The 15,763-nt window shown below is 44.0% G+C and overlaps 1 protein-coding gene across 1 annotated transcript in view; it reads right to left on the bottom strand.

Moving 5' to 3' along the window:
• The window catches only part of VAT1L (vesicle amine transport 1 like), a 56,205-nt gene extending 52,304 nt beyond the window's left edge, over positions 1 to 3,901 (bottom strand). The window contains exon 1 of the mRNA XM_059481514.1: positions 3,635 to 3,901. Coding sequence (XP_059337497.1) covers positions 3,635 to 3,864 — 230 coding nt within the window. The 5' untranslated portion in view covers positions 3,865 to 3,901. The remainder of the gene's footprint in view (positions 1 to 3,634) is intronic.
• Between the last annotated feature and the right edge of the window lie 11,862 nt (positions 3,902 to 15,763).

Raw genomic sequence — 15,763 nt, 5'->3', positions numbered from 1 at the left:
CCTGAACTTTAGTAAGGGCATATGCAGAGGGAGAAGTGTAAAGGCAAAGCAATGCAGTGACAAACAGTACACAGCATGTTTTTAATCCTAAATCAAGAGCTGGATGCAAATGAAAATAGGGAAGGATATGAATTATCAAGATCAGTACATTGACATAGGGTCAATGTACTGATCTTGATAATTGTGACAGAGCAGGGATGTCTCTGTGACCTGCACAGACTGGATTAACTGTGCATTACTGGAGGCAGATTTTATCAAAAATGGAATTACTCTTGAATCTGAATCTGACTTTCTCAGTCTGCAATACTCTACCTTAACACCAGGTCCTTTTGAGGACCTTGAATATTATTCTCTATATTTGTGGTTTAGTTTTGCTGCATTTTTATTTCCCTTTTCTTAAGTATGGAAAGGAACAGTCAATTTGTTTCCCCTTGTTCCATCCCACATCCCTGAGGATGCCCAATACCTTCCATTTCAAAATCCCAAATCATGCAGAATACTCTATGACGTGGTTTGGAGAGATGCTGCTTTTGATCTTTCTTATTTCACTGTAAAAATCCACTAAAATTAATTACTGAAATTAATGAAAAGCCACAGAGCAAGCAAGAGGACCATCGAGTTTTGCATTCTTAAAATCCTTCCTCTTAACCACAGCCAGCAAACCACCCAATCTTAAAAATAAAAAAAAACAAACAACAAAACCAACCATGTCTATACATAAAGGAAAGGTTTAAAATTATCAGGTCTCATGCTTTTTATGCAGAAACCAGGACCATATGAACAGACTGTCTTTAGGAGCAACACTGATTCTCTTCCACTACTCGGTTACACTCAGGATTTATCTGCTCCAGTTTTTTTCAAGTGCCTTTATCTCACAGTCACGAAGTCAGAAGGGTCACTTCTGCCTCATTCCTCATAATGCACATGTACAGCAGTACAGGGAAGAAATAATTATAAGAGAAAAAAGAACAACAGAGCGAGGTAATCATGGTATACACCATTGCTTATTCACACAACCCATCTGAAATACGGCTTCTGTTCACTCCAGCTACTTGTCTCATCTTTTCATCACTCTGCATCCCAACGTTCTGCTGCCTGCAAATTACAACACAAACAAACACAGGAGTTTCAACAGCTTCATCATTATCAATCAGAAACGATTTCAGGAAATATGCAGAAGCTGTGACTCAGCTTGGACATCGATGGCTGTTCCATTTCTTAGTCACTGAATGAGCCTAACACATGACTCATCTCAGCTGACACATTTTCAATTGGATCAACTGATATTCCAGACCTTCAAAAGAATTATTCATCTGGCTTATTGCTAATAGCAGCATATCCTCCATTTCTAGTACCATACTACGAAGTGCACACACACAACTTAAGGGGTCTAAACGTGTGATTCAATTGGGAATTCAGAGACCACACAGAACTTGTTCCACTGGTGTATATTATTTATCAAGCATGTGCACATCCTTCTTAAAATAAAGCTTATTTTCCTCCATCAATTTGTTGAGTCAAAAAATAATAATAATCATCTCTAGTGGTGGTCAACTACAAAACTGATTCAACAGAACACACGTTTTGTAAGAAGTATTGATGACTGGAACAACCCATCTTGCGTGTGCTCAGCACTGCCCACATCAACCTGTGCATGCTGCCCTGGGCAAAGCCAGCCCCTTTCTCACTCTGTCTCCCAAGTCCATCATCAAGAGGATCAGGAAATTGATTTTGCCTTGCCTGGAAGCGCAGTTTGGTGACCTGGTGACATTTCAGCCCTGTGGCCATTTCCAGTCAGGAATGACAAGCAGATGCTCTCCAGCCTGGAGGCAGCACGAAGGGAAGCTCCCAAAACACAGGGGGCATTGTGCAACCCAGCAGTGACCTGTGGAGCAGCTGAGCAGCTCTGCTGATGTCAAACAGCACAATTGCAACTCGCACAGCCCTACAGACACTGCAGCCCTGGAGAGCAGCTGTAGCTGTGGCTGCACAATTCCATTTTACAGCCAAGTGTTCTTGTGCAGGTAGCTTGCTATTTGTGACACATGCACAGCTACTGGTTTCATGAAAGTGGAATTCATACAGGTACTGGAAAATGCTGTAAATTCCTGACACATTTAGAGGAATATATCCATGTGCTAACAACATTTTTAGTTTTGCATGTTAACTTTTGTTAACCCAATAGCTGGGAAAAAAACACACAGGAAACAAGAACCATTAATTCTATTCACTTAGCACAGAATTTCTTGCATTTCCCATTGTGGCTAGTAGAGAGGAAAAAAAACCCAATATCAAATGTGAATGCAAAAAATCCCACCCATTATTTACTAGTACTCATGCACACTAATGGATATCACTATTTTGCATAGGCAACATGTTGGTAGGGGGAATACTCACAATGGTCACAAACTTTATGAGCCCCATTAAGAACAGAATGGAAAGTACAGCATCTGAACAGGTCAAGACACTCAGCTACCTTAACCTACCAGGATATTCCAAATCTGGAAGCAGATCCACCGATACATGATTCAAAACAAGCTCACTCCCCCATAGCAGTAACATTTTTAACACAAGTTTCTTCTAAAGTAAACAACTTAGCCTTCACCTCGGAATTTATCTTCCAGAAGCACCATGTTTTCATACAGCAGAAAAGGATAACAGAAGATAAATCCTTGCCTAGGCAAAATTAATTCAGTCTTTGGTAAACATCAAGTTGTGTAGTAAGATCCTAATGTGGCTTCTGTCACTCAAAAAAATTAATCATATTTTCACGAAGGAACATGTGCACTAAGAACCAGCAATCTAGGAAGAAGAGTCTGCTCTGCTTGTCTGGAAAAAAAAAAAAAAAGAAAAGAAAGAAAGAAAAAAAAGCCATATAGGAAAGCACGTTTCAGGATGCTGCCAGACAGTAGCCACTTGTCACCTGGACTAATTTGCACTGGGAAATTATCTCGAGCTCTGGCCACGCTGCCACAGCAGCTCCGATGAAAAAGGATGCTGACTTAAGTAAGTGATTCCCAGGAGAAAAACAACAGCCAGTGTGTCAGAAGGGAAAGAGACAGGTGCTGAGCAACACGCACAATCTGGCATCCACATTTCTCACAGAAGCCCAAACCCCGAATACACTTGGCCAGGCTTTCCCCCCTCCTTCTCCTAGCTGGTAGCGTGAAATACAATTTCCTTGCCTTCGCACCGCTGCCGAACGCACACGAACCCCGCTGCCCGCCCTGGACCGGGAACCCGGGCTCGGGTCTGAGCCGGGCAGGGACGGGCCGGGAGCGGGGCTGCCCCGCGGGGAAGCCACAGGTGAGGAGCCGGAGCCGGAGCTGGGGCTGCTCGTAGGGAGCGCTCCGAGTGCAGGGATGGATGCCCGGCCCCGGGGCACCGCGGGTCCCGCTCCGAGCGCAGGGATGGATGCCCGGCCCCGGGGCACCGCGGGTCCCGCTCCGAGCGCAGGGATGGATGCCCGGCCCCGGGGCTCGGCGGGACTCGCACCCGCTCCGAGCGCAGGGATGGATGCCCGGCCCCGGGGCACCGCGGGTCCCGCTCCGAGCGCAGGGATGGATGCCCGGCCCCGCGGGTCCCGCACCCGCCCGCACCCCGGGGAAGGAGAGGGCGAGGGGCGATACTGGACCAGGCTTTGACGCGGATCTTCAGCTCGCCCTCCTGCGGCTCCGGCATGGCTTTCTTGGACACGCGGAGCTTGTTGAGCCCCCCGAAGGCGGACAGCACCACGGCTCGCATCTCCTTGGCGTCCCCGGCGCGCAAGCTGCCGCCCGCGCCGCCCTCGTTCGCCTCCCTGCCGCCCTCCTTGTCGATCATCTGCTCCGTCTCCTCGGCTCGCTGCGCTCCCTCCTTGGCCATGGCGGGGCTGCGGCGGCTCCCGCGGTGCCGCCTGCGAGGCCGGTGCCGCCGTGCGGAATGGCCGCGGAGCCGCCGGGGCCCGCCCGCCGCACTGCACCGGCTGCGCAGCGCCCTCCGCCCCCGCGGCGCCCGGCACGGGCAGCGCCCGCAGCGGCCCCCGGCAGCAACCACAGAACCAGGGCTGAGAGGACCTCTGAGATCACACAGTCCGCCCTTGTCACCCATCTCCACCTTGTCATCGTGGCGCTGAGAGCCACGTCCAGTCACTAAACACCTCCAGGGACGGGGACTCCACTACCTCCCCGGTCAGTCCATTCCAATGTCTAATCATCTTTCTGTGAAGAAATGATTCCCGATGACCAGCCTCAACTTCCCCTCATGCAGCTTTAGTAAGTCCTGTCACTTGTTACCTGGGAGAAGAGCCCGATCCCCACCTGGCTCCACCCTCCTTCCAGGTAGTTGAAGAGAGGGATAAGATCAGCCCTGAGTGAGTCTCTCCTTCTCCAGGCTGAACAGCCCCACTGTCACCTTAGGCCAGCACAGAGCCTGAAGCCCGCTGAGCTGAGCGTGAGGCCACGCTGTCTGATTGGACCAGCCACCCTCTGTGCCCCAGAGCTCATGGCATGGTGGATTAAATCCCCACTCGAGATGCCCAGGTCTTGATCCTCACTGGGGAGCCCAGTGTGCAGAGTCACACCTTCTCAGCTCTTCTCAGGCCCAGCTCAGTGAGCACTCTTGGTCAGCAGAACCATGCACGCAGGCAGCTGCCTCATGACTGACACACACCTTTGCAGCAAGAAACACAAGCTTGAGACTCTGCTGTAGAGCACTTTTAAGCCTTTATACAACAGATCAGTGATCAGTGCTGGTCTTTGCTGGTTCCTGTGGGAAGCTGTAGTGAGAGTCCTATGTATTGGATAAGTGGGTCCTAGCTATTCTAAATGAGTCACAGCTGTGAAGTCCTTAGTTGGGCAGCAGCTGTGGCTCCTAAAGATAGCTGGGATAAAAGGGGGGTGGGTCAAGAGCCCTGGAGGAGCCCCTGTGGAAGTCATGAGGAACTGTGCTACAGAGAAGAACTGCATGGTAGAAAAACAGCTAGAAGGTATGGACTTTAAGAATATAATAACAACAGTATGGGACTCTAGAAATATGGTAATAACAACAAGATAGCAACAACTGGTGACCCCGATGTGATGCAGAACATGCAGCCACAAGGGACGTTGAGAGAAGGTATGGACTCTTTAAGAGTGTAATAACAACAATACAACAACAAGAAGCTAAATCCTTTAATATGAGCACAGGGTGTCCTGCAAGGTACCCACCCACCACAGCCCCCCAGGACTGTCCTGGTTTGGGTCCCTGAAGAACTCAGACATCAGCCATTAGCTCTGTGTTAATGAGGGTCAGTGCCTGCAGCCTCCCCTGGGCAGCTGAGCATGGATTTTGGGGGTCACTAGCTGTGGTTCCATGGATGTTGATGGAGTGTCTGAGTGTTGAGTTCAGTATTGGATCCCTGTACCAATTTGTGTATGGCCCCATGGTTTGAGTAAATCAGCCTAAAACGATGCATGTATTTATGGAGTTCCAGAATTCATTGCAGCATCATGCTGTGTGTATAGCAAGTGGTACTGCAGACCTCCTTGTGGGCACAGTTCTTCCATCAAACCACCCCCACCTGCAGCAATTGAGTTCCTAAGAAGCTTCAGGACCTCTCTGTCATCTGTTGGGGATTATGATCACCCTCTCTTTAGGCTATGGAGTTGTAGTGGTCTGAGTTCATCAATACTCCTTGATTTCACAATGTGCATTTATTTCATCCTGGGTCACGTATTCAGTGTTCCAAGTGTTTGAAGGAAGCAAAAAATGTTGGAAAAATCTTAGCTATAACCCATAATGTACTGTTAATTTTCATTAACAGTAAAGTGAGACAGTGGAGGAATGAAGAGAATTTTTATATTCCTTTGCAATTTTGATTTTTTTTTTCTCTGTAGTCTGTGAAAACTTTTAGATCACATATTTTTAAAAGGCCATTTCTGAGAATGTCATCTAAGCCTGCCATATATGAAGCAATAAATAAATACATGTTAGGAGCAAAGGAGAAGTAGTACTAGCCTCAGGGAAGTTTCACTAGGTCCATTACCTCAAGAAGTTCAAGCAGATTTTATCAAAAGTGAAGTCTGGTGCCTCAAACACCATTTAAGTTGTCCTTAAGATATTGTTTTGACAAAGACTCAAAACTAGCTCATTAACACCATCAAGAATTTTATGTGTGACATATTAAAGCAATGCCATTCACTTCCTTCTAAGTATCAGTGTGTGGAGAGATCCAGCTGTTTTAAAGATCAGGAACCTTTTTTCCTCCCTTGCTCCCCTGGTAATACCATGAATATCCTTTCCCTGCTCCCTGCACTTGGCTAATTCAGTGCTGTAATGGGCAATACAAGGTTCTGTTGCTTTAGATCTGGCCATTTGAATGCATGAGCAGGCAGGCAGCAGCTGAATAAAGAATAACATGCACTTGTCTCCAAATGATTCACTCTGCTGGCATCTTGCTACCAAATGAATGGTGAAGCGGAGAGTGACTGGGGAAAGTAAAACAGATAACATATGGCAACTAAGTGACATGCAGAATGATGAAGAGACTTGGAGACAGCTCACTCACATCACTCCAGCAGTCTGCAACAGCCAAGGAGGTGAATTTGGGCCTTCAAACTGCATTTGTTTTGCAATGGTTTGTGAGTCTTCTAATTAAACCTCCCCATAATGATTTAAAGCTATCTCTATTACCCCTTGGTCTTGAACCAAAAGTAATTTATCCTAAATACCTTAACTGGGTACTGTTTGCAGGTCAAAATGTTGAAGGATGGCCGTTTCGTAGAAACATGATATATGGTAGGACCAGTCATTGCACAGGTCAGGTGTGGCAACCAAAGTAAGGTATAGCAGATATTTTTGCATAATCATGATTCCATTAGTTTGATTTAATTCCTGAGCACCTCTTTAAGAATATTTGATGATGCAGTACAGAAGCATACGCTGATGTAAAAGCAGGATTTATTCTGACAATTGACTGTAAATTTAACTCCCCAAAAACAGTCTGCAGGATGGCCATTCATATCACTTAAGCCTTCAGTAAAAGCATTCCAGTGGTGGCTTTCCACTGACTTCAGCAGCTGGTAGATTGGACCTGCACAAGTGAAAACACAGAACTTGATTTGATGAATATAGACAAGCAGTGACAATATTAATGAACATGCTGTGAGAAGCTGAGCAGAAGGGAATTAAGAGTTCTTTCATCATCCTCTGTACCTGCTGGTCAAGCTGGGGATATCTCTTCTTTGAGAAAGTGATGTTTAAAAGGAAAGGAAGGGAAATGGAGTAGTGTACTTGTGGATAAATGCTGGCAGTCACAGTCAACATTTCCTCCCGATTCAGATATTTTACTTTCAGAACATAAAGTTCCTTTGTTCAGCAAAGGAACCTATATATGACTACATCAGATTGTTTTGAGGGTTCAGGCCTGAATTTCATGGTGTGGAGCAGCCATTCAGGATAAATCTGACTGCAGTATTGCCATACTTCTGACAGAAGTTAGAGGAAGAATTTGAAGCTGCTACTGGAAACACAGACCCAGTGGAAGGTTGATCAAAATCTGAAGTAGTGAGTTAAATGCAAGGTTTGATGCTGTGTGGAGAGGAAACCAAACCAAAGCAAACCAAACAATCCTTGGACCATTGTGCAAAAGAAATATTCCCCAATAGATACTCCTGATGTACTTGACAGCACTTTCTTTTAGGAGAACAATGAGGTTTGTGTTCAAGAAGGACTTGATGTCTTTGTATCAGTTTCCATTCTTAACAGGAACAAGAAGACCTGAATGAGGGCTAATCACTTTGCTCAAAGGAGAAGTAACCCATAATAGGCAAAAACAAATCCTCAGTTAGAATGCAATTTTTATTTCAGTAATTTTCTCTGGAACATAAATAATGTTTTGTCTTTAGAATAACATATTATAAACATTTTTGTTAGGCTGAATTATTTATTTTTCTAGTAGTTATAAATTAAATTAGAAAATCCTAGTGATGTATGTTCTGGCTGCCTCAATGCATTATCAAGGCAGTTTTGAATACATTGAGCTCCAAAACATTAGTTTTTTTACAGTCTATTGTCACTGGATTCTGTCTCTTGCTGAAAAGAAATCTGAAAGCAATTATGTTTTAAAAACATGTGCACAACACCTGTTTAAGCTGTTGTGATGCCCTATAGTCCACAACATCTCTTATCAATAGGAAAATTGATTCAGTGTCTTTTCCTACTTGTATCCCTGTGCAGAATGTATTAACAAAGATATTTCCAAAGAAATCTCCAAGAGTACAGGATGCTAGATTTATTTGTTTGGGCTTTTTAAAAATGAGAGACCTCCATTTCCCAAGGTTGATTTACATTAAGCTAATTGTATTATTTTATTTTATTTTAGCCAGGGGCTTTCTCTTGCTGGTGAAGCTCTATATGAATCATAGCAGCAATGAAGCAATTCTCTGATCACAGGCACTAAAAGGAACTGTACAGTTCCCTTCAGCAGATGCAGTTTAGAGCTCCTTGGCATCATCAGAAGTAATGAAAACATGTTGCATTTTAAACCAAGGAGGAAAAGAAATGAAAGCACTCACAGAGGATTTGGCAAAGCCAATGTATGATTTATCCTGTTGGCTGCTCAGTTATTGCAGCCCTTTGCTACTTTACCATTTGTCTTGTTCAGAGATTGTGCTCAGATAATTCAGTGATAAGTACAACAGAAATTAAATAAATCATAGCTGATCATGAAATAATACAACTTAAGAAAATTTAAATAGATTGTGAAGTATTTACATCATGGTGATGACAGTTATCACATAGAGACCAAAATAAGCCCTTTTAAGAAAACTTCATTTATATCCTTGTTCCTCAAGCCCTACTAACCATTTATTTGGCTGATGTAGGATAATGTAAAAATACTGTTCAATATCTTGTACTGTTTATACATCCCAACATTTCTCTTGTGTTTTATAAGAGCTCTGCATATTTTTTTATTTTGGAAAACAAACATTATTTTGGTAGTAATATTGAAGTTCTGTATTTTCTTTTGGTACTCAACTGAGGAAATGTAGGGAAAAAAGGTCAGAAAAATTTGCAGAGGTGGATAATAGATTACAAAGAGCAAAGTTACAGGAGATGAGTACATTACTACTGCCACTGCTTTAGAGCATCTCTCACAAAAAGCAGACTGGCTACACTGTCCCAACTCCATCATTTCAACTCTCCATGACTTGTTTCCTGCTTTGTAAAGCTGAGTCGAGCCATTTTTACCTAATATGAATAACGCTGGTAATACACACTAACAGTTTTTGTGTATTACTGCAACAGCACTAGGTACCTTTTAGAATTTTTTAGGGTATTGCAATGCCATCCCTGAATTTAAACAGGTTCAAGATATTATTTGTAGCTTATTCTTTTAGGTAATTTGTAGCAAAAGTAAAAAATGATTGCACATGGTCAGTTACTGGACTGTTGTGTGTGTGGGATGCACATGATGATTTAAGTACTGCTTCATCCTGTGTGACTCCAAGCTTTGAGAAAGAGTAATCCCACTTGGCATTTGGACTCCATTTGGTCTCAGTAATTATGGATCCAGAGTAACTTGTTAGAACCTTGTGAAGAAAACGTCTCTGAAGTTTATAGCAGAGCTGAAGTGTACAGAAGGATGAGAATTCAATGAATACTAAGAATAAGTTTGAAAAGCATATCCAGTTATCCTACTGGCTACGTCCAATTGTTATCCACTGTTGCAGTACAGTGCTCATGATCACCAGGAACAATGCGAATGTCATCTGCAGACTATTAACACATTTTATTTTTGATCAAAGTCGCTTTCTACAAATTACCAAGCTGGTTTGCCTTTTTGAGGCTCCTGTTTTTTGTGTTAAGTATTTACATGTATAATACAGGGGGTCCTGAATCTGCTCAAGGCACCCAAAATGAGCTTTTAGGTTTTCTAAGCTGAGGTCTGTTTTACCTGTTTCTGAAGCTGCAGTCCAAGAGCAGTGACTTAAGGTTGCTGCTCTGGGAGCAGGGATGCTCCTAGCTTGGATTTAAACCTGAAGTCATTGTACCAGTTTAAAGCTCTTGCAAGAGCTCTGACACTGCACAGAATTTCCATAGGCATTACAACACAAAGAACTCTTTCCCCCCACAAGCTCTTGATGCAGCTTTCTGTACCACCCTGGTTATGCCCTCTGTGATGGGCCTTTTGCAGAAATGAAAAGGATACTCTTTAGCATAACTGTGTTTTCTGTGGAGTGTTTTATCATGGTCTATTAATATTCTCTTTTCCTCAGTTCCATGGCTACTTACTGCTTTCTAACTCATTGATTTAATAAACCAGCTGAGCATGCTGCTGTATTCTCTTCTACTCTCCCTGTGTTTTTTCTATTCTCCCTATGGAGGAAAAAGAAATACCCATAAAACCAAACAGAAACACCAGCTTATTAGGAGATTGGTTTCCTCTGAGCCCTCTTAAGATGCTAATGGAACTGTTCATTACATAGCTTCTAGGTTGCATCTCGCTTGGGCTGGTAGAAACAGGGATTTTCACTGAATAAATGCATTTGAGTTTGCAGGCAAGGTTCAGAACCTTTATTCTGTTTTATTGCAATGGAGTTATTTTTCTCCACAGTGGCTGGCGTGATGCCGTGTTTTGGATTTACAACCTCAACGGTGCTGATAACACACCAGTGTTTTTGTTATTGCTGAGCAGTGTTTACACAGTGCCAAGGCCTTTTCTGCTTCTCCCACCCGCCCAGCAGCGAGGAGGTGCACGGGGAGCTGGGAGGGGACACAGCTGGGGCAGCCCAGCAGAAGGAAAGTGAATCCTCTTCCACATGGCATCATGCTGAGCAAGCACTGCTGGGGGAAAGAAGGAGGAAAGCGGACATTTGGAGTTATGGCTGAGGCCTCACTTTCCTGGAAGTGGCCAGACATCTGCCTAGGAAGCAGACAATAAATTCATTAGTTTCCTTTGCTTGCACATAAAGCTTTGCCTCACTTACTAATCTGTCTCTATCTGAACCCATGAGTTTTCTCAGTGTTGTCCTTCTAACTCTCTGCCCTACCCCACTGCAGAGGAGATGAGAAAGTGTGTGGAGTTTACCTGCCTGTCAGAGTTAAACCCACAGCAAAACCAAAACATCTGTCTTCTTTTTATACTGATTTAAATAAGTAAACTCATAAATTAGGAAATGGGCCTGAAAAATCCTAATGCTTTATTCACCTAGAGTAGTGGTTCCTTATTTTATAGTTAAGCATGCTAGTAAAGTCCTTTGGGTATGCTTATACTATTGATAATGGCACGGTATGAGGTATTTATAGTAACACTAGGATAAGTGTTGCAGTTTTATGACTTTGTGAAGGCTGAGAGAATTAGGATTATTCAGTCTGGAGAAGAGAAGCTTCAGGGCTAACCAAGTGGATCTCTCCAGTACCTGGAGGAGCTCCAATGAAGATGGAGAGAGACTGTTTGCAAGAGCCTGGAGTGACAAGGGGAAATGGCTTCAAACTGACAGAGAGCAGATTTAGAATTAATATTAGGAATGAATCCTTTACTGTGAGTGTGAGGCCCTGGCACAGGTTGCCCAGAGAAGCTGTGGTTGCCCCACCCTGGAAGTTTCCAAGGTCAGGTTGGACAGGGCTTGGAGCACCCTGGGATAGTGGAAGATGTCTCTGCCCATGGCAGGGGGTTGGAACGAGGTAACCTTCAAAGCCCCTTCCAACCCAAACCATTCTATGATGCTGTGATTCTATGTACTTATTCCATCTGTAGCTGTAGTTCACTGTACTGGAAGATAATGGAAAAAAGGCATTGTGGTCTGAAATTGGACCATTTGCTGACAGCAGTGTGACTACACAAGAGGACTGACTGTGTCATTCTGTTTCTTCTCTCACCCCAGTGAGAGAAGCCCCAGTGTGGGCTCGCTGCCCACTGCACGGTGCCAATTCACACACCAAGGCAAGGTATTTCTATTTTCTGCAGTAGTTTGTGCAATGTAGGGAGCTGAGGGGTAAGCCACAAGAGGCTGGCTCTCTGACCATCACACTATTTTAGTAAACAAAGGTATCAGCATTCACTGGCTAAAAGCTACCTGGTTCTCTTATTAACTGGTATTCTGCCTTGGATTGGTTAAATGGCTCTTTGGCTTCCCATGCTAATTAGTCCCATGCTCAGTCTTTCTCTTTTCAGACACTGGGTTTCTTGGGTCAGTGGCTGTGAAGTGGTGGTTGCAATATTCCCCTGGCTGAATTGCCTTCTACGCAGTTGGAGATGATTTTAGCATGGTTGCTGAGTTGACTTTGTTAGTTTCCTCCTTATCTTGGGAGTTTTGCAAAGTGTCCTTGTGGCCTGTAAATTCTGCATTCTCTGTGCCTGCTATCAGAATCACATCCTTCTTCCCAAGCTTTGCTAACCCCCCCCAGCTCTGAGACTGAAGCCTGTCAAGCCCTAGACTTAACAAAGCAATACTACCAAAAAGTAATTTATGTTTCTAACACCTGGACGTAATTTAGGGACTTTGAAGAAGAATTAGAATAATTTCAGATGTGCTTTTCACCAATAATCAGCTAAATGTTAGATAAAGGTGATTTCTGGAGACAAAATTAATGTAAAAGCTGCATAGCAAACCTTTCATGCTGCAACCAAGAAAAATGATTCTTCAGTGCTCCAATCTTTTGAGAAATCAGATCTGGTCCAATAAACTCCAGGATTTGTCAGTTTGTTTGGAAATTCTGAGGAGAAAAGGTCAGGAGGTGAGAGCCCATAGAGCATTCTCACACTTCTTTCATTGTGGCAAACCCATCCTGTTGTACAGGGGCAGCATTCTTATTCTCCTCTTTTTAGAAATTGAGCAGATGGGTTAGAATATTGCTAAGTTGTGAACTATCATGAACAAGTGATCAGAGAAGGTATTTAAAGATGAATGGCAGAACTTGGCCACGTAAGACTCTGAAGTCCCAGTTAAGGGGTGAAAATGAGGACTGCTTTCTGCCACAATGTCCTGGCACTGCCTGATTGTGATCTCTGTGTGTTTCAAGAGTTTCTGTCTTTTTGAGACACCAGTAGAGGGCTTTTAAGTCCTCATGAAATTATCGTCTTCTGTGGGAGTTTAGATCACACCTGCTATCTCCCTGTATGACATAACATTCTTGGGTAACCATGTAAACTATCATTTGCTTAATCTTTTTTATCCAGTGTAAGAAAACCTGCAAGAAAACTTGGGCACTTTGGATAAATCTTTTTTATTTCGGGGCAAAATGGAAGGGCCACAACTACTTCCTGAGCATCCAGTTTGATTTCCCCTTACTCTGAGGTAATATAAAGTCTAGCTATATATAGAGTCTAGCTGGTCAATTTATCAGATGATTTAAATTAAAAGTTGGAAACCATTTTAGGCAAGAGTTTGGAACGCAGAAGGAGTGTCTATGTAAAATCACAGTTCAAGTGCTGGCACTTGCCTTAGTCCTTGAGGAAATAACTCAAAATGCAGTTTATATTTACAGCCAAAAATAAAAGTTAGGAAGAAGTAACATGGGATGTGAAGTAGGACAAAGGAAACAGAGGTTTCTAGGGGTATTGGTATTTTGCACTGCAAAAAGAGATTTTTTTCCCCACATAAGAAAAATGCATAGAAACCTTCTGGCTTCATATTTCAATCATGAATTAAGCAATGTCCTTTCATGGCAGGTAATGAGCCAGCACCTCTCTTTAAACATGGAGATGCTGACTAGTATCTGGAATCTCAGCTGAAGAAGGGGGATTATGTTACTGAATCAGATCCAAATACCAACACTATCTCGGTTGAGCTGCAGCATCAGAATTATTTTTGCTGAATGTCACCCAAGTTTCCCCAGAGACCTTGAAATCACTGGGATTGTAAAGCATGTGTAGTCCAAAAAGGAATTTCTGCACTAAGAGGCTGGATCTCTAATCACCTTGAAGTCACTCCCATAGGAAGAAGATGGAAGAGGCTTATACTACTTTCAGATCTTTAATTCAAGCTTTTAATTTCTTCAGTTTAGAAAAGTTAAATTTACTGTTGGGTTAATCAAGTTAAAATAGAAGCTTAATTATAACCTAGAAAAAGCTGAACACTGCTCCAGAAAGTCAACGTTGCGGGTTATTTCTTTTATTTTAACAAGGTGGTGGTGGCAGGGGTGTTGAACCTTCTCAATTTTGAGAGAGAAGCGTGGGTAGGAACATGAAGAAAGGGAGACAAAGACAGTGCCCTACAAACACACCTAAAGAAAAGAATCTGGCATTGGCTCATGGAAAGAAAGCACATCAAAAAGAAATTTATGTGAAGCTGTTCAAAGAGGTTTGTGAGCTACTTTTGAAAGTGTGTGCCCTATCCAAATAAAACATTCCTTTAGGACAGGAAAGAAATCTTTTAAGTGTTCAGTGGGCTGAGGAACCACGAGCGAAAAGCATCAGGGACACAGAATACACATCTTCCAGTCGTGCTCCAGCTTCAGGGCTATGGAGGCTGAGGCCTGCAGCAGACCTCAAAAGCTCTACAGAAACAACTGAACAGCACAACCATCAGACAGCTCCCTGGATGAGCAGGGAGACGTGAACCAGGGCACCTCAGCCCTCCTCAGATAAACACAGAACCAAGGCTTGGCGAGATTTAGAGGGAGCTGCCAAGAATTCTGTCAAAGATTCTCATGGACAGGTACAGTGATCACATCTCCTGGTGCTGGCAAGCAACATCAGACAGGGAATAAGTGAAGTTAAAAGGGAGGAGGTAACCTTAAATCATTAAAGCAAGAGAAAATTGAGGCCTTTAATTGGGAAACTGTGGCACAGACACATTGGTGTCAAAACCAGTGACAGCATATTATCCTGTCTGAGGAGCCAATTTACTTGTGACTTGTCTCAATCCTGGTTGTCAGAGGCATATGGGGAATGGGTTATACATGTGCCCTGTCCAGGAGGCACCAAGGAGGAAAGCCTTGTCTCTGGGGAGGCTTTTCCTGGCAGCCAGTTCATGTGTCACAGGGGACAGGCTGTCAGCAGGGGAGCCCCGAAGGCACTGTACCCCAGAGACACTCTGCAATCCATGGCTAAAGACCATTGGACTGGGCCAGTGGTCTCCTGTCAGCAGGCAGGCTTTGGGAGGAGACAGGGCCATAAAAATAACTGCAACGCAAGCCATGGGGTTTTTTCCAAACTTGCTTTTTGAGTCTGGGGGCCTTTTATGTCTTGTTTCTGCTTTGACTCTGGCCTGCTGAGGCCCTTGCTGGACCTTGCTCGCTCTCACATCTGTCCTGTCTCACTGCATCCCTGACCAATGCCCTGCCTGCTTTATCTCGGTGTCCCTGAGCCACCTGTGTCCCTGAGCCACCTGTGTCCAGCCCTCCCCATCCCCAAGCCAGGCCTCTGTCTCTCCCCCCACCAACTCCTTTCCCGTTTTTCTTCCTCTTGCTCTGTCTTTTCTAGCCATCCTTAGTAGAGTAAGTCTTTGCTTTTTTCATTACCAATAACTGTTTGTCTCAGCTGACTTAATTTCGTTCCTGGCTGTCTAATTCTCAAAGAGCTGCTCACAGTTTCCCTCAGTGTAAGGTGACACCCCTCATGCAACACTGCAGCGCAAGAGCAGGACCCTGCCAGGCTCTGGTTGTTGTGCTCAAACACCTCAGCCAGGAGCTGGGAACAGAGAGATTCCTCCATCAGGAAAAAGCCATTTTGAGAGGGTTAGTCCAGTTTAGTGGCAGTGTAACCTTATCCTGAACACGAGTGTGAGGAGCTCACACCGTGCCCTGTCTGCAGGGAAGACTCCTGCAAAGATTTCTGAGCTGGAAGAGCCTCTGCCTC

The sequence above is a fragment of the Ammospiza nelsoni genome, chromosome 13, assembly GCF_027579445.1.
Source record: "Ammospiza nelsoni isolate bAmmNel1 chromosome 13, bAmmNel1.pri, whole genome shotgun sequence".
Classification (NCBI taxonomy): domain Eukaryota; kingdom Metazoa; phylum Chordata; class Aves; order Passeriformes; family Passerellidae; genus Ammospiza; species Ammospiza nelsoni.
Note: the sequence above shows the minus strand (reverse complement) of the source record. Positions and strands in the feature narration are given on the sequence as shown.